This window comes from Phacochoerus africanus, chromosome X, assembly GCF_016906955.1.
Source record: "Phacochoerus africanus isolate WHEZ1 chromosome X, ROS_Pafr_v1, whole genome shotgun sequence".
Taxonomy (NCBI): domain Eukaryota; kingdom Metazoa; phylum Chordata; class Mammalia; order Artiodactyla; family Suidae; genus Phacochoerus; species Phacochoerus africanus.
In genome coordinates this window covers 113,870,783-113,894,211 of record NC_062560.1, presented here as the reverse complement: position 1 = coordinate 113,894,211, position 23,429 = coordinate 113,870,783, and the positions used below count along the sequence as shown (strand labels likewise).

Sequence of the window (23,429 nt, the reverse complement as noted above, 5' to 3'; positions counted from 1 at the left end):
GCAGGGTGCACACGTGAGCTTGAGGTTAGATATGAACTTCGAGCCCTTTTCCCCTGCAATATGTGTTGTTGTGACTCTTTCTGCAGAAGAGTCCATGATCTTTTGTAATTTTCTTTTTCTATTGATCCAGCCGTGCTAGTAACAGAAACTTAAAAAAAAAGTTATGGCAGTACAGTCTATGAAATTTCACTCCCATATATCTTGTACATGAGAGAGCAAATGCTCTGCGCTAGAGATGAAGTTTGCCTTGTGGAGGATTTGTTTGGGGGTTGCTTAGATGCTTGAGACCCACAGGGTAGCGTGGCAGCAGCAGTCTTCCTTCTCTGACCTCATGCTGCTACAAGGCAAAGCTGAAAGTATGACTCTGCTGTATTGGTCTTGGGGCTATGATTTCTTCCAGGACCTTTCCATTCTGAGAGGAGAAGCCAGCGGGAACGTAATGAGCTTAAAAAAGGAACTTAACTTTTGACAAAGCTTTTGGAGACTGTGTGTTGACTATAGAGCTGAGGGCAGCTGGCGTGAAGTCATGGCTGGCAGACACTAGCCTCAGTGGACTACTACTTTGCAGTTGCATGACCCTGGGAACGTGCTTAAACTCTGCTGAGCCTCAGTTTCATCATCCGTCAAATGGGGATTGCAGTATCAAATTCAGAAGATTGTTGTAAAAGGTAGCAATCATAATATACTTGGAAATGCTTTGGAAATGACAAACCACATAGCTTGTGAGTACTTTTAAGACAAGGATGGTGCATTATTTATCTCCACCCACCTAGCCCAGATATACCTCGTACGCTGCACAGAACCTAGTATGTAATAAATGGTTGCTAGCTGAAATGGAAGTGAATGGATCATTACAAATGTCCACATTTCTGATGATTTTAAAGTATTAATTGACTCGTCCCTTGTATTGGGCTAGATGGTCTCTGCCTCATTCAGTCTTTGGATTCAAGGATTGCGAAGAAAGTGGTGTGTGGAGTTGGGAAGAGGTTGTTTTAAGATGGATATAAGCTTTCCGAGACCTGCTTAATGTTCTAAACAAAACAAAGGTAACAAATGAAGATTTAGCAATGGACGCAAATGAAGATTAACTTTCTCAAGTGGGCTTGGAGGCCCAAGAGCATTGCTCTGGCATCTTCTGAATATCGCTGGGTATGTCATAAACCCAAGGGAAGACTCTAGCAAGCATGTCCTCCCTTGTGAGGGCTCTGGGGCAGATGGTGGTGGGACATCCTAGCAATCACTTCTGCCACAGATGACTGCGATGTTTGCCTAAATGATCTCAGGGAGCTGTTGGAATGCAGTCTCTCTAGTAGTCTGAAAGTGGTAATAATTTGATTTTTCAAGGCTCATGGAGTAGCATCATTTGGGGTACATCTGTCATGGACCTTTGCACTTTGGAAGGAAATGAAAGAAAGTAACTCAGTCAATTTTAAATGTCTTGGGAAACGTGGTTATTTTTGTTTCTTTCTAACCTATGTCTTATTTCTTGAAAAATCCCGTATCGTGCTTGTTTTCCTTTCTCGCATGTGAATATGGAACTCCGATTATTTGGGATAATGTGTGTGTGTGTGGAGTGCTTGGGTTTCGAAAAAATGAGATGGTGCCATTATTACTGTCTCTCTTAAACCAGTGACACTAATTGGGCCTTATGCCAAGGGGTAGGGGCAGCAGATGTAATCCTGAATCTGTGGTCCCTGTAGGGTAGATAAGGCTTCCAAGCCATGTGGAAGCCAAACTTACCAAGGAAGCTTAGCGGTTATCTTTCCAGATGTTCAGCTTGCAAATAGCAGAGGTGTTATTTTCAGTATCAAACATATAGATAAATGCATGGGTTGTTTTTTTCCATCCAGATACACATCTAGGGGATAAATTCCATTTCCAGGGCTGGCAATCTGTCAGATAGCTCCCTTTAACGTTATCTAGAGAAAATCTACCAAAATGATTAAATTCGTGATAGCTTTTATTCTTGGCTGAGAACTTGCTTCTCCTCCAGGGCTGAACAGGCTTAAATTGTTATGTGAGTTTATATAGTATGTGGTTTGTTGTCAAATATTTATCTCTGTCTACAAATAAAATATCTCGAAATACAGTTTCTTTTCAACGGACTAAATCAATGAGAGAAAGAGAAGTGACTTCTCATTTAGGCAATTTTTAATCAATATTTTTATGAGAAGCCAGAATGTTAACTGAATTCTGGCTTTTGTCATTTGAAATATAATTTGTGTGTTTAAGAATTTATGTGCACATCAGGGTTTGGACTTCATGTTCAGAAAGGAAAATCGACTTAGAGGAACAAACAAGTGCCCGACGTAAATACGAGTCAATTATTTAAGGCAAGTAGATTTCCATGCTTTAATCTGTGGGCCTTTCTGTATCTCTTCTTTTACAGAGGCCTTTGAAATCGTTGTTCGCCATGCCAAGAACTACACCAACGCCATGTTCAAGAACAACTATCCGAGCCTGACCCCACAAGCTTTTGAGTTCGTGGGTGAATTTTTCACCGATGTATCTCTCTACATCCTGGGTTCGGACATCAACGTGGATGACATGGTCAATGAACTGTTTGACAGCCTGTTCCCAGTCATCTATACCCAGCTGATGAACCCAGGCCTGCCCGAGTCGGCCTTGGACATCAATGAGTGCCTCCGAGGGGCGAGGCGTGACCTGAAGGTATTTGGGAATTTCCCCAAGCTTATTATGACCCAGGTTTCCAAGTCACTCCAAGTCACGAGGATCTTCCTTCAGGCCCTGAATCTCGGGATTGAAGTGATCAACACAACAGATCACCTGAAGTTCAGTAAGGACTGCGGCCGAATGCTTACCCGAATGTGGTATTGCTCGTACTGCCAGGGGCTGATGATGGTTAAGCCTTGTGGTGGCTACTGCAACGTGGTCATGCAAGGCTGTATGGCGGGCGTGGTGGAGATTGACAAGTACTGGAGAGAATACATTCTGTCTCTGGAAGAACTGGTGAATGGCATGTACAGAATCTATGACATGGAGAATGTACTGCTTGGGCTCTTTTCAACCATCCACGATTCCATCCAGTACGTCCAGAAGAATGGAGGAAAGCTGGCCACCACTGTGAGTACCGTTCTACAGTTTTCAGAGGAACTGGATTCTATGGGGGCTGGGACGGCCTGGCCAGTAGCAGGTGCTGAGAGAGAGAAGTGAGAAAAATAGTGGGCGAGGATGATAGATGGACTGAATGGCCTCCCAAAGCCAGCCAGCGCAGGAGGTCCGCAGGCTGTGGAGTCATAATGCTTGGCTTTGAGCTTAGCTCCACCCACGTGCTTGCTTTGGGGACCTTGGATCAATCATTTTGTCTGTAGAAGGCTCGTGTTTCTGATTCATAAACGGGGGAGAAAAAGAATGTCTTCTTCATAGGGAATAACGCATTAAAGCACTTAGCATGGGCCCCGGGGGGATGCGGCAGTTGCTCAGGGATCATTAGCTGTCATGACCACTGTTGTTAGGTATCCCAACCCTCCTGGTAACCCTGTGAGGTAGGAGCAATTATCTCCGTTTCGTAAATGAAGAAACGGAAGCTCAGTGACTCTCACTTGACCACGGGCACCCGGCTGTCACTGGTGGAAGAGCCGTGATTTTGAAGCGGAACAGGTCTCCCCTGAATTAGGTCATCACCCTTTTCTTCTGACGCTGATTTCCCGCCTGTGCTCTTAATCATGTATCTCACGTGACGGTTTTGAGTCGTGACTTGAAACACAGGAGACCCAGCTAGGACCCACTAACTAGACCTACACATGAACAAAAGCAAATGAAAACGTTCATGTTTCCAACACTTGTTTCTGCGGTTCCTGTTCTCCAGCAGATTTATACCAGGGTTAGCCTGATGGAGTTTGTGATGGGGGTGGGACAGCTCCACCAGCCACAGTTTGCTTGGTCTCCATCAGACACTGGTGGTTACATTGTACCTGCCAAGGTAGAGCGCACACATTCAGAGCCAGGGGGGCACCGGTTTTCAAGGCCAGAGTCAGGGGGGCACCAGTTTTCAAGGCAGAGCAGGACATACAGCCAAGAGCTACCAGCCAGCTCTCACTAAGGTGGTGGTTCCTGAATGCTGGCAGCTTTGTAGAAGGAGGTGGCAGAATCATAAAATACCCTACCCTGGTTGAGCTCCTACTGCATTTTAGGTGCTCTGCTGCCCAGTTTGTATAATTTTTTTTTTCTCAGTAATCAATGGGATAGGTCCTCAAGTTTATCCCCACTCTACACAGGACTAAACAAAGCACCGAGGGCCTAGCTACCTTGCCCAAATGTCAAGGCTAGTTTAGTGGAGGTGGGTGGAACTGGGATTCTAGCCCTGGCTTTGTTGCCTTGTTTGATTCATGCTCTTATCTTCTATGTAGTACAACTGCTGCGACTCCAAACCATTGCTCCCCCGGAATGTGGAGGGCAGATTGGGCAATTTAGTCCTGTCTTTAAACTCTGGAAGTACAAAATGATGGAGCTAATTGGTTTCTTTGGTGAATTAAACTAGAAAGAAGGACAAAAATGATACAACTGACAGGATGGCTACTTATGGAGCTGCTTTAATTGCCCCGTTCACAGTGTTAGCCATTTAAAACACATTTGCCAAGAAAATATTTTATAGTAAAATGAACAGCGATGTCCTAACGAGAGTATTCTTCAGTGGCTAATTATTCCTTTGATTGCTTTATAATTCAAGGCCAGATTCTAGGGCCTCCTACAAAAGTAAATCTCACAGAACTGGAAAAATGAGAAGTCCATGCATTCATATGTTCATTCACCTGATACTGGTTGAGGGCCTACTGTGTGTCAGGAACAAGGCAAGAGAGCCAGGGGGGTGAGGAGTGTCATATATAAGAGGAAGAAGAAAGAGACAATATTCGAGTTCCTGTTGTGGCGCAGCAGAAACGAATCTGACTAGGAACCATGAGGTTGCAGGTTCGATCCCTGGCCTCGCTCAGTAAGTTAAGGATCCAGTGTTGCCATGGGCTGTGGGGTAGGCTGCAGATGCAGCTCGGATCCTGCATTGCTATGGCTGTGGTGTAGGCCGGCAGCCGTAGCTCCAATTCGACCCCTAACCTGGAAACCTCCATATGCTGTGGGTGCGGCCCCAAAAAGCAAAAAAAAAAAAAAAAAAAAAAAAAAAGAGAGAGAGAGCAACATTAAAGGCCGGGATTGGGAGTATTTCAACTGTGCCTCTGATATTGGTCAGTTGACAGCGACCTCTTGAAAGCATGTATTCTCTAGTGCTTTTAAACACACAAAAATAGGATGGGCAGCTGGTAAAGGATTAAGTGCACTGTTTTGATCAGGCTCTAGACATGAAAGTTTATTTAGTAAACATTTATTAAGCATTGGCTCTGTTCATGGCACTTGGCCAGGTGCTGGGTACTCAGGTACCCAAGGCAGAGTTCTTAGGTCTTCAAAAATACAGTCTCCCTGACCGCCAGGCATGTAACTGAATGAATTTCACCGTAGGGAACATCTCACTCTGATGTGAATGTTGGAAGGGCTGGGGGAGATTAGCTGGTCCAGGCCCATTGATTTGCAGATGGAGAAATAAGATCGGGGAGGCTTGCCCAACGTGCTATAATTCACGGAAGAGCCAGTAGACTCCAGGGTCTCCTGCTGCTCCAAACAGCTCTCTTTCCACCGCGCCGATCTGTCTCCCATGAGACCCTCCCAGACTTCCGCCCTGAAGCCTCCAGTAGGATTTTGCAAATACATCATGAACTTAAAATTAACAGGTGTTTGGGGGCGCTAAACCTGCTCTATTTTAGGTGCCTGTGTGCGCGCGCCTGCACACATAGGCGGAGTACATTTGGTGTCATTATCATTCAGGAAGAAAGGCCTCGGCTGTCAAGGGGTGCTCAGTGATTCAGTCCCTTTCTGTTTTGGCTATTAAGGGCCTGAGTGCTCCCAGCTCCCAGCTCCCAGCTGGTTATGAAAGCGTGCAGCCTGCTTTCCCCGGGGGCCGCTTGAACGAGAGCAGACAGCATATGTAGACTCTGCCTTGTTGCTGTTTTCGGATTGCCAACTCCAAGTACCATGTACCCGGAGGTGGGAGTGGGAGAATCATTGGCCAGGTGTGATCCAGCTACACTCTGTCCGGGCCAGAAAGGGGCTGGGCCGTTTATGGGGGGTGAGGGAGGGCAAGGGAGGGCTGAGTAGACGGCAGGACTCTGTTAACAAAACCACAGCATGCCCCAGAGCCGAAGCGGATTGAAAACTAAAGCATTAATGAGCTTCTGCTGCAGCACCTTCACCTTCCTGTAGAGATAAAATGTTAAGACCTTGCCATTCAGTCCTGCTTGAGGTTAAGCTGTGGCAAGAGACCTCTTTGAAAATAAGCTCTTCCAGAGCTCTATCGGGAGAGTCTTTTTATTTTTATTTTTATTTTTTTAAGTTTTCTTGGCATATGCTTGATTTACAATGTTGCGTTAGTTTCAGGTGTACAGCACAAGGGATTCAGTCACACAGCTACGTATATCCATTCTTCTTCAGATTCTTTTCCCTTATAGGTTATTACAGAATATCAAGTAGATTTCCCTCTGCTCTACAGTAGGTAGTTGTTAATTGTCTGTTTTATATACAGATGTGTGTGTATCCGTTATCCCCATCCTCCTAGTTTATCCCCCCCCCCCCCCCGCCACATTTCCCTTTTGGTGACCATAAGTTTGTTTTTGGACATCTGTGAGTTTGTTTCTATTTTGTAAATTAGTTCACTTGTATCATTTTTATTAGATACCACACAGAAGTGATATCATATGGCATTTGTCTTTCTCTGTCTCACCTACTTAGTAGGATAATCTCTAGCTCCATCCTGGGTTGTGGCTGCAAATGGCATTATTTCATTCTTTTTTATGGCTGAGTAGTATTCCATTGTATATGTGTACCATATCATTTTTATCCATTCCTCTGTCAATGGACATTTAGGTTGCTTCCATGCCTTGGCTATTATAAATAGTGCTGCATTGAATATTGGGGTGGATGTATCTTTTTGAATTATGGTTTTCTCCAGATACATGCCCAGGAGTGGAATTGCAGGATCATATAGTAGTTGTATATTTAGTTTTTTTAGTTCTCCATAGTGGCTGTACCAATTTACATTCCCACCAGCAGTGTAGATGGATACCCTTTTCTCCACTCCCTCTCCAGCATTTATTGTTTGTAGGCTTTTTTTTTTCCTTTTTACAGCTGCACCTGTGGCACGTGAAAGTTCCCAGGCTAGGGGTCGAATTGGAGCTGCACCTGAGGCTCCAAGCTATGCCCGGAGCTCTGAATCAGAGCTACACCACAGCCACAACAACAATGGATCCGAGCTGCATCTGCATCCTACACTGCAGCTTGTGGCAACACCAATCCTTAACCCACTGAGCGCAGCCAGGGATTGGAGAACCCAACTACATTGGGTTCTCAACCTTCTGAGCCGCCAGGGGAACTCCTGCTTGTAGACCTTTTGTTGATGGCCATCCTGACCTGTGTGATACGTCATTTAATTTCGATTTGCATTTCTCTAATAATTAGTGACGTTGAACATCTTTTCGTGTGTTTTTTGCCTGTCTGTATGTCGTCTTTGGAAAAATGTCTTTTTAGATCTTCTGCCCATTTTTTGGTGAGGTAGTTTGTTTTTTGACATTGAGCTGCAGGATGTGTTTAGATGTTTTGGAGATTAACCGCTTGTCAGTCACTTCATTTGAAAATATTTTCTCCCATTCTCTGGGCTGTCTTTTCATTTTGTTTAGGGTTTCCTTTGCCGTGCAAAAACTTTTAAGTTTAATTAGGTCCCATTTGCTTATTTTTGGTTTTATTTTCATTACTCTGGGAGGTGGATCTGAGAAGATATTGCTCTGGTTTATGTCACAGAGTGTTTGGCCTATGTTTTCCTCTAAGAGTTTTATAGTATCTGGTCTTACATTTAGACTTAATCCATTTTGAGTTGATTTTTGTGTGTGGTGTTAGAGAATGTTCTAATTTCATTCTTTTACATGTAGCTGTCCAGGTTTCCCACCATTACTTAGGAAGAGAGTGTCTTTTCTCCATTGTATATTCTTTTTTTTTTTTGTCTTTTTGTCTTTTAGGGCCACACTGGTGGCGTATGGATGTTCCCAGGCTAGGGGTCAAATCAGAGCTGTAGCCAGCAGCCTATGCCACAGCCACAGCAATGTGGGATCTGAGCCACATCTTGGATCTATAACACAGATCACAGCAATGCCAGATCCTTAACCCACTGAGTGAGGCCAGGGATCAAACCCAAGTCCTCATGGATGCTGTTCAGATTCATTAACCACTGAGTTGCGACAGGAACTCCTCCATTGTATATTCTTGAATCCTTTGTTAGAGATTAATTAACCATAGGAGGTAGGTTTATTTCTGGGCTTTCTATCCTGTTCCACTGATCCATATTTCTGTTTTTGTGCTAGTACCATACTGTTTTGGTGACTATAGCTTTGTAGCATAGTCTGAAGTCAGGGATCCTGATTCCTCCAGCTCTGTATTTCTTTCCCCAGCTTGCCTTGTCCATTCCGGGTCTTTTATGTTTCCATACAAATTTAAAATTTTTTGTTCTCGTTCTGTGGAAAATGCCATTGTTTATTGGACAGGGATTACACTGAATCTGTAGATTGCCTTTGGTAGTATAGTCATCTTGACAATATCGATTCTTCCAATCCAAGAATATGGTGTATCTTTCCATCTATTTTTGTCATCTTCAATTCCTTTCACTAGCATCTTACAGTTTTCAGAGTGCGGGTCTTTTACCTCCATAGGTAGGTTTATTTCTAGATATTTTATCCTTTTTCATGCAGTGGTAATTGGAATTGTTAATTTCTCTTTCTGATCTTTCATTTTAGTGCATAGAAATGCAAGTGATTTTTGTGTATTAATTTTGTATCCTACAACTTTATTGAATCCATCGATGGCCTCTAGTAGTTTTATGGTAGCATCTTTAGGGTTTTCTCTGTATAGTATCATGTCTTCTACAAACAATGACGGTTTAGCTTCTTCTTTTCCAATTTGAATTCTTTTGATTTCTTTTTCTTCTTTGATTGCTGAAGGTAGGACTTCCAAAACTATATTGAATAAAAGTGGTGAGAGTGGATATCCTTGTCTTGCTCCTGATCATAGCAGAAATGCTTTCAGCTTTTCATTAAGAATGATGTTAGCTGTGGGTTTGTCATATATGTCCTTTATTATATTGAGTTGGGTTCACTCTATGCCCACTTTCTGGAGAGTTTTTATCATAAGCGGGTATTTTGTCAAAAGCTTTTTCTGCATCTATTGAGAGAATCCTCTGGCTTTTATTCTTCAGCTTGTTAATGTGGTATATCACACTGGTTTGTGGATGTTGAAGAATCTTTGCATCTTTGGGATAAATCCTACTTGATCATGGTGTATAATCCTTTTAGTGTACTGTTAGATTCAGTTTGCTAGTATTTTGTTGCGGATTTTTGCATCTATGTTCACAAGTGACATTGGCTTGTGATTTTCTTTTTTGTGATATCTTTGTCTGTTTTTGGTATCAGGGTGATGGTGGCCCCATAGACTGAGCTTGAGAGTGTTCCTTTCTCTGCAGTTTGGTGGAATAGTTTCAGAAGAATAGGTATTCATTCTTCTCTAAATGTTTGATGGAATTCACCAGTGAAGCCATCAGGTCCTGGACTTTTTGTTGGAAGTTGTTAAATGACAGTTTCAATTTTAGTGCTTATGATTGGTCTGTTAGTATTTTCTCTTTCTTCCTGGTTCAGTCTTGAAAGGTTATACCTTTGTAACAATCTGTCCATTTCTTCTAGGTTGTTCATTTTATTGGCATATAATTTCTTACAATAGTCTCTTGTGATCCTTTGTATTCCTGTAGTGTCAGTTGTAACTTTCCCTTTTCCACTTCTAATTTTATTGATTTGTGCCCTCTCCCTTTTTTTCTTGATGAGTCTGGCTAAGGTTTATCAGTTTTGTTTAGCTTCTCAAAGAACCAGCTTTTAGTTTCACTGACCTCTTCTATAGTTTTCTTCATCTCTATTTCTGCTCTGATCTTTATGATTTCTTTCCTTCTACTAACTTTGGGTTTTGTTTGTTCTTCTTTCTCTAGTTGCTTTAGGTGTAAGGTTAGGTTGTTTATTTGAGATTTTTCTTGTTTCCTGAGGTAAGAGTGTATTGCTATAAACGTCCCTCTTAGAACTGCTTTTGCTGCACCCTATAGGTTTTTGACCATCGTGTTTTCATTGTCATTTGTCTCTAGGTATTTTATATTTCCTCTTTGATTCCTTGAGTGACCCATTGGTTGTTTAGTAGCATATTGTTTAGCCTCCATGTGTTTGTGTATTTTACTGTTTTTTTCTTGTTATTGATTTCTAATTTAATATTATAGTATTGTATTTCTAATCTATAGTATTGTGGTCAGAGAGATACTTGATATCATTTCAATTTCCTTAAATTTACCAAGGCTTGATTTGTGCCCTGAAATGTGATCTATCTTGGAGAATGCTCCAGTGTACTTGAAAAGAAGATGTATTCTGCTGGTTTCAGATGGAAATGTTCTATAAATATCAATTAGGTCCATCTGGTCTAATGTGTCATTTTATACCTGTGTTTCCTTATTTGTTTTCTGTCTGGACTATCTGTCTGTTGATGTATGAGGGGTGTCAAATCCCCCACTATTATTGTGTTACTGTCAATTTCTCCTTTTATGGCTGTTAGTGTTTGTTTTATATATTGAGATGCTTCTATGTTGGGTGCGTATTTATTTATAATTGTTATATCTTCTTTCTGGATTGATCCCTCGATCATTTTGTAGTGTCCTTTGTTCTTGTGACTGTCTTTATTTTAAAGTCTATTTTGTCTGATGCGAATATTGCTACTCCAGCTTTCTTGATTTCCATTTGCGTGAAATACCATTTTCTATCCACTCCCTTTGAGTCTGTATGTGTTCCTAGATCTGAAGCGGGTCTCTTGTAGATAGCATCTATACAAGTCTTGTTTTTGTATCCATTCAGCTAGTATATGTCTTTTGATTGGAAAATTTAATCCATATACATTTAAGGTAATTATCGATATGTATGTTCTTATTGCTATTTTTTACTTGTTTAGCATTTGTTTTTGTAGGTCTTTTTTCTTCTTTTTCTCTTTTGGTCTCTTCTCTTGTGATTTGATCTTTGGAGTTGTATTTGGGTTGCTTTTTCTTTTTTGTGTGTGTATCTAATATATTTTTTTTGGTTTTTAGTTGCCATGAAGTTTTGATATAACAGTGTGTGTGTGTGTGTGTGTAGATATATATACCTCAATATTTATTGATTGATTATATGTACAATTTTTTTGAGTTGCTGGTCTCTTAATTTCAATTGTATTTCCAATACCCTGCATTTGTACTCTTCTCTTCTCATGATTGCTGTTTTTTTTTCGTTTGTTTGTTTGTTTTTCGGCTGCACCCACACAATGTGGAAGCTCTTAAGCCAGGGACCAAGTCTGAGCTGCAGCTTCAACCTACTTCACAGCTGTGGCAATGCTGGATCCTTCACCCACTGTGCTGGATCAGGGATCGAACTGGCACTGCCACAGAGACTATCCAGATCATTAATCCACTGTTCCACAGCTGGAACTCCCCATGATTGCTGGTTTTGATGTCATATTTGTGTGTGGATGATTTCCTCCCTTAACTGTATGTTTGCCTTTAGCAATGAGCTTTCCCATTTAATAATTGTCTTGTGTCTAGTTGTGACCTTTTCTTTTCTGTCTAGGCAAGTCCCTTTAGCATTTATTGTAAAGCTGGATTGGTGGTGCTGAATTTTCTTAGCTTTTTTCTTGTCTGTAAACTTTTGATTTCTCCATCAAATCTGAATGAGAGCCTTGCTAGGTTGAGTACTCTTGGTTGTCGTTTATTCCTTTTCATCACTTTGAATATTATCATGCCACTCCCTTCCAGCCTGCAGCGTTTTTGCTGAAAAATCAGCTGATAACCTTATGGGGATTCCCTTGTATGTTATTCGTTGCTTTTCCTTCATTGCTTTTAATAATTTTTGTCAGTTTGATTAATATACGCCTTGGCTTTTTCCTCCTCTGGTCTGTCCTGTGTAGGACTCTCCATTCTTCCCAGACTTGAGTGAGTGTTTCCTTAGGAATATTTTAGGCTACCGTCTCGTCAGATATTTTCACAGGCCCTTTCTCTCTCTCTTCTCCTTATGGGACCCCCGTGAACAGCCTTTTTAGCTATTAACCATGCCATGAGGTCTGCCATACAGGGGACTTGGTTCACACCTTTTGGTGGCTACCATCTCTCCCAGATCATGAAGTACACTTTGGTCTTATCACTTTAAGTGGATAGGACACTGTTGGTTTTTTAATAAGTATGATCTCTTAGTGTTTTAGTTTTACCTAAGGTAGTTTTCAGCTCTTCAGACTACCACATACAGGCATGTGGGCAAATGTTATTGTGTTGTTGCTGGCAGCACTCTTGGGGGTGGCGTGTGGTTCCCAAACTTAGCTCATCACCGCGATCCTCTGGAGAGTTCGTTAAACGGATTCCTGGAGCCCCCCCACCCCCCAAGTATTCTGATACCATAGGTCTGTGGAGAGGCCAGAGAGTTTGTCTTTTAAAAAGGACTCCAGGAGTTCCCTTGTGGTGCAGCAGGTTAAGGATCTGACATTGTCACTGCAGCACCTCAGGTCACGGCTGTGGTGCACATTTGATTCCTGGCCCAGGAATTTCCCCATGCTGTGGGCACAGCCAAAATTAAAAATAAAATAAAGAATATGAAAGTACTCCATTTGAATCTTATAATTCCTTGGGAGCAAATCTAGCCACCTTGTTTAGAAGATAAAATAAGGCCCAGATGTTGGAAGTGAATGACAAGTAATGGCAAAGCCATGATGTTAGAGGCCTCATCTACCCTTTGGTGTCGAAACATGGGGAAGCATCGCAATGATAGGTTCGAAGGCACATTGTAGGTACTCACTCAGCCTCAGTGTGGTGCTCTTTCTATAACATTTTTCTAGGTGCCAAATGGACGATGAATTTTTCTTACACTTATTTGTGATGGGTGAGATATTTAATGTCATTAAAAATAGAAAGTGTGTGAGAGTATGTGTGGGAGAGGAGGAGAAAAGGGGAGAGAGAGGAGAAAAGGAAGAAAAGAGAGGACATTTTTACTGAGTTGAAGAAGGCATTAATGATGGGACTATAAGTAGATCCATCTTGACTCTTCATCCACGTTTGTCGACTAGGTTAAGCATCACGGCCCCGAGTGAGTACTGAGTAGGTCTTTAATAGTGTTTGGGTGAGAGTAGCATTTTTAAATTTATCAGCCCATATTTTAAAATTTTCTTGAAGTATGGGTAATTTACAAAGTTGTGTTAGTTTCAGGTGTACAGCAAAGTGAGTCAGTTATACATATACATATCTCCATTCTTTTTTCAGATTCTTTTCCCATATTGGTTATTACAGAATATTGAGTAGAGTTCCCCTGGGCTATACAACAGGTCCTTGTTGATTATCTATTTTATATATATAGTAGTGCATATATATTAATTCCAACTTCCTAATTGATGCCTCCCCACCACCACATTTCCCCTTTGGTTTGGTTTCAAAGTCTTTGAGTCTGTTTCTGCTCTGTATGTTCTTTTGTATCATTTTTCTTTGGTCTCATGATATTTGTCTTTATCTGACTAACGGCACTTAGTATGATAATTTCCAGGTCCATCGGTGTTGCTGCAAATGGCATTAGTTCATTGTTTTTAATGGCTAAGTGATAGTCCATTGTATATATATATGTACCGCATCTTCTTTATCCATTCCTCTGTCAGTGGGCCTTTAGGTTGCTTCTGTGTCTTGGCTTTTGTGAATTGTATCTGCTTTTTATTGAATGCCACATCTTATTCCTTGAGGCAAATGCAAATATGTATGGTTTTGGAGTTCCCTGGTTGCTCAGCAGGTTGAGGATCTGGTGTTGTTACTGCCGTGGCTTGGGTCTCTGCTGTGGTGAGTGTTCGCTCCCTGCCCCAGGAACTTCTGCACGCCATGGGTGTGGCCAAAGAAACCTCCAGTATGGGCAGTTTTCAATACATATACTTTCAACATTGTTGTTACACTACACACAAGCTGTCGAATGCCCAAACCCTCTTTTAAAAATTCAGTTGTTCTTCCTCTAAAACCCTTTTGATTGTCATATATCTATGTATGTATTTTCTGAATAGCCATTGTACATTTCAGATCCATTGATTAAATGAGTAATAATCTGCATGTTGGATGTTTATTGCTCTTTCGGAAAGTTTCTCCAAACTTTCTATGACCTCATTTACTTTCTTCATCTCCCCCAGAGTAATTGCTCGCATATCCTCGCATGGCTGTTTACACTTTTATTTTTCCATTTGTTCTCATGTATTTTCTTTATTGATGCATCTCACAATCTCTCAGCATTAGTGCTCACTCTCCCCTAATTTCATTACCTTGACTTGTTATATGCTTCATTGAATGTTGTGCAAAACTGCAACCTTTTCTACCCTCACTATTTCTCCTTTTCTTTCCTCATTGTGATATTCATTTTAGCATTATCTGAAATAGGATTCATTTCAGGGAACACTTATTGAGCCTCTAATTGTGGAACCACTGATAGGCACAGAGGGCACAGGAAACGGCATGACCATGACAGTTGCTGTTCTCAGTGGTTACTTGGCCAGCAGGTAGCTGAGCTAGGATTCAAAGCGGCCTCTGGCTGACTCCAGAGCTTATGTTTTTCGCAATTACTCTGTATTGCTCTTTCAAACAGTTCCACTCTCTTTTCACTAGTGTCTTCATTCCTTGAACAGAGGCTAAGTAGGCCTTTATGTTATTTTATTTAATATCCTATATTATCCTCTACTATTTTTCCCCCTGCATAATCAGTTTTTGAATTCCTGCTCCTTCCTTGGAGACTTTTGCTCTACTGTTTCCCAATAAAGTGCTAAAAAGCATGTGATTTTTAGTCTTCATAACCTGAAGGCATGGAGTAATTTCTAGGGGAAGAAGGAATATGTGTGTAGGTGATGGAAGAGCCAGTCATACAGCCAATTGGCTTTACCTAGAATCTCTGTGCACGGTGCCTGTGGTGAGGTACAGCTTATCTTTCAGATGCAATGTTTGGAATCTGCCTGTTGGACCAACAGGTAGTTTTTAATGCATTTGTCTTTGATTCTGGACCTTAGTACATCCAGGTCTCCATCATGGAGTTGCTTTAGTAGTAGCATTGCCTACTGAGAACCTAACACATTCTGGTATCCAAGTACATCCATTTCCGTTGTTAGAATTTTTGAAGAAACCTTCAGTGAAGTCTGTGTTTATTTATGCGTGCTAGGAAGCTCTGGGGAAGAGTCTCTGTTGATGCTCAATAATAATTCACTCTTTCAGATTCTTGTATTTTGCTATCTGTGTGAGTGACGGCAACTCATCAAAATTTCCAAGATTAGCCCTACCTTCCTCTCCCCTTGTGAAGGCTGAGGTTATTTCTCAGGTGTCAGAATGTCAGTGTTTTTCTCCTCATGCTATCGCTTTGAACTTCCATTTTTTGGTCTCAGATAGAGATGCCTTGTCTGAATTCATCCAAGCTATTTTCAGTACCAAGTCATTTCAAACTGGTGAAAACAAGCAAATGGCTCACTACCTGATTAATATCTGTAGGTCAGCATCTAGAACGGTGGTAGGCAACTTTATTTGCATGAGGTCCATTTCTGGAAAGAAAACTGTTTACGCTCTGCCGTCTTCATTCACAATAAAAGTGGATTTAGTGATCCTCATGGGGAAAATATGTAATTTTAATGCATAGATTACCTATTTATTGAAGGGGCGAATACACATGAAAAAACTGACATCACATTTAAGCACTCAGTATTAATTTCAGGGCAAGTTTCATACAGTGGTCACACATGGGAAGCTTTTTATGATGCTTCATCCTGAAATTATGAATATTATGGGTCATATTAAGAAATTAGAGGGACTCCTCACAAATCTAGAATTACTTGCCTTTGCCCTGGCAAGACTGGCAGCATGATTATATGTTTTGAATCTTTAGAAAGGAGTTATTCCTCCTTTCTGTGGCCTCTGGACTGATGTGGCAGGAAAATGTCCTCTAGAGCTATGAAATGTCTGAGATTTTTACCCTAATTGCAGGATGACAAGTTAACTGGCCACAGTTTCATGGATGCTGGTTAAAGATGCAAGACTCCCGGCTCAGAGATGCAGGACACTTTACTTCTCACAGCGATAGCAGTAGCCAGAGCACGTGTACATTTGCGCCTCTTCCCCAAGCACAGTTCCCACGGGGAAAGGCCAGAAGAGCCAGATGATGGCTGCACACACGGTGCATTGCATTACAGGACAGGAGCCTTGAGTTTAGGGAACTCAGATCTTTTATAATAGGTAGTAAGACTGCCTGTTCTTTTCTCTGGAGGGAGACACTATCACTGTCTTCCAAGACTATTCACTATACAAAGGTACTTGATAAAGATAGTCTGAGGGAAAAGCGTCTCTGTTTATAAGACATGCAGAAACACAAGAGACCTATGGAAAAGGTCAGTGTATGATACCCCAACCCTGGACGGCTGCAAAAACCTCTCTTGTCCACTGCTTTTGGAGGAGCAGGCAAGGAAGTAAGAAGTTAATGGAAGAATGCTTAGCTCAGCCCTGACTGCTTGATCAAAAGGCTGGGCCACATGCCACCTGTTGGAGGGTAGCAGAAGTCACATCTAACAACAGAAGAGTGGCAACTTTCTCAGCTCTTCGGTGAATGCTTTGAAAAGTATAGAAGGGACACCTGACTAGTTGCCTCTGGTGAAGAGTAAACTCTGCTCCCTTGGGCCTGCAGCTACTAGCCTTGCTCTCTCTTTGGGTCTCCAAGCTATTGTTTCCTTTTTTGCTTGTTGAGGCTCTGGGGTTGGAAGTTTTGTGTTGCTGAGTAGCTTGGCCGGGAGTTTTCCTTTTACCGTACATCTGAGAGGAAGCATGTGCTGACCACAGAGTAGCGAGCAAACACTTATCCGTGTTTGTTGGAGGGGCGTGGAGGACTGATTTGTGCTCAGAGTATATTCTGCAAAGTTAGAACGTCAGGCATATCTGTCCAAGTGGGCAGAAGTCCAGGAAGCCCTCCCTCACGGCCTGGTATTCTGAATATCCATGTGTTCCTAGGATAAGAGTGAGGGAGTCCAGAAATGCCTTCTTAGGATGGCATGGCTGGGGAATGAGAGCACAGGGAAAGGAGCTTCCATCTGGTGGGCACAGAAAAGCCCCCAGCTACTTACTTTTTTATTGCAAAACCTAAAACGCCTCAGAAAGCATGGTGTCATGTATACCGCGTGAGTCCTCGGATTCCTTTCTACCCCCTTGGGATAAGGTTACTCTTGGCAACTGTGGAGCCACATCATTCCCTGGTAGTAGCGCCACGGGTGGCCTTGGCTCACTACCCGCTTATGCCTCTGCACTTTGCTCTCTTGCTCAGGTCTCTGGCAGAAAGTGCCTGCCACTGAGACTCCTTCTTAAAAAGTAGCCCCCTCACCCCACCTTAAAAATCGAACACATATTTTGAACATCACAGAAGCATTTTTAAATGAAGTTCCAGGGAGTTCCCCTCGTGGCGCAGCGGAAACGCATCTGACCAGCATCCGTGAGGTTGCAGGTCCGATCCCTGGCCTCGCTCCATGGGTTAAGGATCCGGCGTGGCCGTGAGCTGCGGTGTAGGTCACAGACGCAGCTCGGATCCCAAGTGGCTGTGGCTGTGGTGGAGGCTGGCGGCTACAGCTCCGATTCGACCCCTAGCCTGGCAACTGCCATATGCCACAGGTGTGACCCTAAACAGACAAAAGACAAAGTCAATCAGTACATAAATGAAGTTCCACCGTAGCACAGTAATTTCCTCCAGGAAGGGAGTAGTTGTACTTTTTGCTGTAATAACGGATTTCGCTAAGGACCAAGAAGAGATTTCCTCCCGCATGTGACAGCCTGCGTAGGAGAAAATACAAATGGTCGTTATCACCAGCAGCTACAACTTTGTGAGTCCTGGTCCCGGGCACCCATCCTAGGTCTCACTGTCTGCCGTTCCTTTCCTTATTGGAGGGACTGTTAATAGGGTGAGACAAATAAACTTTGCTTTGGTGATGGTATAGACTGCTTAATGTCCTTTTAAAATGTCGCCTTGGGGATTAGGGTTCCGCATGCATCAGACTTCTCAAAAGCAATGCTAACATGGGCATGAGGGATCTTATTGAGGAGATGACAACGTTGCTGAACTGGTTTGTCATGATGGTCGCACAACGTGGTACACTTATTAAGAATCACTTGAGGAGTTCCCGTTGTGGCGCAGTGGTTAACGAATCCGACTAGGAACCATGAGGTTGCGGGTTCGGTCCCTGCCCTTGCTCAGCGGGTTAACGATCCGGCGTTGCCGTGAGCTGTGGTGTAGGTCGCAGACGCGGCTCGGATCCCGCGTTGCTGTGGCTCTGGCGTAGGCCGGTGGCTACAGCTCCGATTCAACCCCTAGCCTGGGAACCTCCATATGCCGTGGGAGCTGCCAAAGAAATGCAAAAAAAAAAAAAAAAAGATCACTTGAATTGGCCGAATTGTACAGATCCCAGAACATACCTCGTAACATTGGGGGGAAAGGACTTCATAAAATAAAAACCTATGGACTTAAAAAATATATAAAGCATTTCCAATGCGACGACGCATGCACATATTATAAAACAGCTAGTGAAACAATACGTGTGTAAATTTTAACCACATCATTCCAATAAATGACTATATAAAGTAAAACAGAAACAAAGGAAAGCAGTGCTGGAAACACGCCCATCTGGGAAGTGCATAATCCAGCAAGGCTGCTTTCATATTTGAAATGAGGGCGGTAGAGGTGACGGAGGGTAGACAGTGCCGTCTTATTACCCAATTCAAGTCCTTTTTGAAGAATATTCAGAAAGTGAATTAATTTCTCCTTTTTTCATTCCGCTCAGAATGCCTAAAACAGATAAAGTAGGAAATGGAGTCATTATATTTGGGTGCTGCCTATTATCATTTACTGACTCGGAGCCTATCTGAGTCTTTCTGCTTTTTGCAGATAATTAATTTTGCTCCTAAATGTAGGAAGGAGTGATTGTAATCAGCATGTTTGTACTTTCAGCCACAAATAGAGCCCATCAAAGATAGGCAGTACAAATAAACCTCATCAAATATGCAGCCCAAGCCCTGCTTGAAGTTAATGTGGTATCTTTTTTTTTTTTTTTTTGCCCACAGAAAAAAAATTCTTTGTGTGATTTTTTTAAACATCATTCTTGGTATTCTTGTGTTGTTAATAGATGAGCCCCTCTTTTTCTAACTCAAGCCTACGCTCTGAGTTATTTTTATCATGAAATCTCATGCAGTAGAGCCGAAGGAGACTTGGACTTGGCACAGAAATCAACTTGGCAACATATGCGTATCTCTGGGTTCTTGGGTATAGGATTCTCTTATGCGTCTAGAAAATTATGAATAATCAGGTCTCAGTTCAAGGTTCAAGTTCATGGGAAGAAACTCTTGGGAGCCTTTGCCCTTTCTTCCCAGCTGCCCGGCCCCCACCTTTGACCAGCCTCTACTCCAAGCCGATCCCTTCTCCCTCGCCTTCAAAATTATACTGTAATGCTCAATGTCTTGTTCATTTAGGGCTTGCATTTGGTTCAAAATGATGCCATTTGATCATGATTCAGTCATCACCGGAAGGCCATTTCTGCTTCTGCAGCTTCTCTAATATGTTCCCTCTCTTGAGACACAAACTCACTTCACTTAGCCAGATTTTTCTATCACCAGAAAATTCTTCAAAAGGGTTATCAAGGGAGTTTGTGGTGTAGGGAGTTAAGGATCTGGCATTTTCTCTATAGCAGCACAGGTTTGAGCCCTGGCCCAGGGCAGTGGGTTAAAGATCGGGTGTGGCTGCAGCTGAGGGGTACAGGTCGCAGCTGTGGCTCGGATTCCATCCCGGGCCTGGGAACTTCCATGGGTGTGGGTGTGGCCAAAGAAAGAGAAAAATGGGGGGCGGGTTATCAAGGATGGAGCTCTCAGTCACTGGGACACAGTTGGAGGGGAAAATATCTAGGTGTACAAGGGACCTTCAGATGCTGCTGAAATCACCTGCTGTGCATGATATGGTAGAAATCGTATCAGTCCAGGAATCAGAATATTGACGTAGGGTCTCTGCCTTGTGCTCCCACAGGATAGTGGCCTTGGAAAAGCAATTTGATCTGTACCATGATGACAAGAATGATGATGAGAGTGATTACTTATTAAGCACTTGCTGTGTGCCACACACAGTTCCAAGCCTTTTATGTGGATTAAATAACTTGTCAAAAATGTTTATGGGAGTTCCCGTCGTGGTGCAGTGGAATCGAATCCAACTAGGAACCATGAGGTTGCGACTTCAATCCCTGGCCTCGCTCAGTGGGTTAAGGATCTGGTGTTGCCATGAGCTGTGGTGTAGGTTGCAGATGCGGCTCGGATCCTGTGTTGCTGTGGCTGTGGGGTAGGCTGGCAGCTGTAGCTCTGATTAGAACCCTAGCCTGGGAACCTCCATATGCCACAGGTGTGGCCCTAAAAAGAACCAAAAAAAAAAAATGTTTATGACAATCCTGACAAGGAAGGAAAAATTACCATTGGTACCATTTTCCAGGTTAAAGAACTGAGGCAGAGAGACTTGAAAGTAGGTACCCTCTGCAAGGCTGCTTCCGCTGCTCTCTGCTGCAGGAGCTTCTGGGGATCCTCTCTTGCCCAGGGCCATTCCCCATCTTAGGATGTGTGGCTAGAGCCTGACTCCTTCTGCAGGTGGACACAAGCTGACTTGGTGGAAATGACTTAGAATGTGGAGCCGGGCAGTTGCCAAGGCTCTTTCATTCTTGCCTGCTCTCCCAGTCATCATTCATCCTCTTTCCTATTTGTGGCCTTGAGAACAGCGTGGAAACTTCCAGTGGGCTTAGCTTTGATTCTCTGCTTTTCCTCATGCTTGTGTTAATCCTAATTAGATTTTTCTAAATCTGTTTAGAACTCAGACTTCCCCAAGGATCGGGGTCTATTCCATTTACCCTTTTAAAAAAAATCCATTTATGATAAGCTTAGGTTAAAAAGATACTTTAGAAGATATACGGTAACTAAATTTTCTCCCTTTCAGATCAGAAATCCAAAGAATGCTAAAATATCCAGCTCTGTGGCTTTCTTATTGTGCATTAAACCCTGTAATGATCTCTTCCCAAACATGGGAGGCGTTCCATAGTAACTGAGTTTCTGCTTTACTCAGTTGTCCCATTCCACTTAAGAAATTCTTAATGTTTCTTAACTATAGCATTCTTCCAGAATTTTTTTTTTAATTGTGAACACTTTAAATTACCCTTGAACTGTCTCTTCACAAGTTTTCTAGACACAAAGTACCCTGGACAAAAGAACAGGAAACTAAATTAGTGCCTTTACTCTGATTAAAAATAAAACAGTAATTGTGATACATGGGCATAATCAAACTTGACAGATAGAAGCTATCAAATGCATGTTATATTTCCTTCCAGTATGAAAAGGATGCTAACTAACAAGCCCCAGGTCACAGAGGGTAAAAGAATACACGTGGTGGAAACATTTCCCTCACACATCTGTGTTTATCAAGTTTAAAAGTCTGTTTCCTCCCCCACCGTTTCTTCTGAATCTGTAATCCATTGATTTAAAAAAAATTAATGCATGACTTCAACTGCTCTGCTCTGAAAAGCCCCATTCAGAATTGTCTCAGCTCTAGGTATCATTGACCAGACTCTTCAAGATGCAAGGAATAATAAATTGCAACAGACATTCATTTTTTAATAGCACCGTAGAGATTTTTAAGAGCAAAGCTTTTGAGATGGAAAGCGGCGTCGATACCCTATACAGGAATGGGTCAATTTGGTGTTGCACGGAGCAGAGTAAGAAAAGGTCGTGTGCTGTGGTTGAAGGAAGCCGGGCTTCGGGAGTTACGATGTGAATCTCTGCTCAGCCACTCTTGATCTTAGTGACCCTGGGCGTAGTGCATAACCTCCCTGAACCTCAGTTGCGTCATCTATAAAATGGGAATGAAAATGCCAACCTCATAGAACCACTATGTACATTAGCAGTAATGCCTAGCACATAGTCGCACTATAAAATCTTCTGGGTAATGTGATTGATTTCATGTGACATGGGACACAGTGGCCTTGCCTTCCTATTAACAGCGCCCTACCTGGGATATTTACTGAGCTCCTGTGACAGAGACCCTAAGACTGAAGCTGTCAGCGCAGATAGCAGGCAACTGTTTGAAGAGACGAGATCAGTTGGGTTGCAGCAGAATTTCTGGATGGTTAGTTAGGATGGCTCTTTCAGGTGAGATACTCCACGTTTCTCCTACTAGTCTTTCCAGCCAGAGCTTGGTGGGTCTTCGAACAAGTTTATCCAGCCTGTACGGCTGTTCAAATCTGCTTCCATTTGCCCAGCTCTGGCCACTAATCACCAGGAGGATCAATCTTGTTCCCCCAGATGTTCAGACAAGTTGATTCCCAGCCAGGCAGACCCAGTGGAACACACAAGTTTTCTAGCTACTCAGAGTGGGCTTCACAGAAGACTCATGAATAAAGGGCAGTGCACTATATCTAGATTCCCAATGGGGATTTTTAGCATTCATCTTCCTTTGCTCGGGTTTAGTGCTGAAATCCTTAAGAAGAGGAGGACTCAAGCTGTGTTTATGGCTCCTTTGTTTGGAAGTTATATGTGTCGTGTAGTCTAATGCTAAATTACTTTTGCTGGGTTCCACTATTAAATGGTGATTAAATTTAGGTGGGTGTAAAAATGGATAGATATCTCTTACATGTCTTTGGAATAATTTAATGATAGCCCCTGGTTTTAGATATTGTCCTTTTATTAAATCCCTAAATTTTCTCGTGTGTTCTTATCCGTCTCTTCCCCCCTTTATAATGAATGGCAACTACCTTTCTAATGTAGGGAGTTTGGCTTATCATGCTATGTCTTTTCATGCAGGGAAAGGAAGGAAATGGGGGAGGAAGTGAAGGGACTTTTAGGAGAGTAAAAGAAACATGAGAAGTGAATCAGACCATTTGAAATGATTTTTTTTCTTGGCCCATGTCCTCTGCGTATTTACTTAATATAATCCTTGCCCCACTCATGCGAGCACCATACAAGTCAGGCACAAATTTCTAGATTTAAAAATATACAATATGGAGTTCCCATTGAGGCTCAGCGATACCGAACTCGACTAGTATCCATCAGGACGTGGGTTCCAATCCTGGCCTTGCTCAGCGGGTTAAGGATCCGGTGTTGCTGTGAGCTGTGGTATAGGTTGCAGACGTGACTCCGATCTCATGTTGCTGTGGCTGTGGCCTAAGCTGGAGGCTGCAGTTCCAATTCGACCCCTAGCCTGGGAATTTCCATATGCTGCAGGCGAGGCCCTTAAAAGACCAAA

General features: G+C 42.5%; 1 protein-coding gene across 1 annotated transcript in view; it reads left to right on the top strand.

The window, feature by feature from the left end:
- Positions 1-23,429, top strand: part of GPC3 (glypican 3) — a 438,366-nt gene that overhangs the window by 225,777 nt on the left and 189,160 nt on the right. Inside the window, exon 3 of the mRNA XM_047765314.1 lies at positions 2,390-3,084. Coding sequence (XP_047621270.1) covers positions 2,390-3,084 — 695 coding nt within the window. The remainder of the gene's footprint in view (positions 1-2,389; positions 3,085-23,429) is intronic.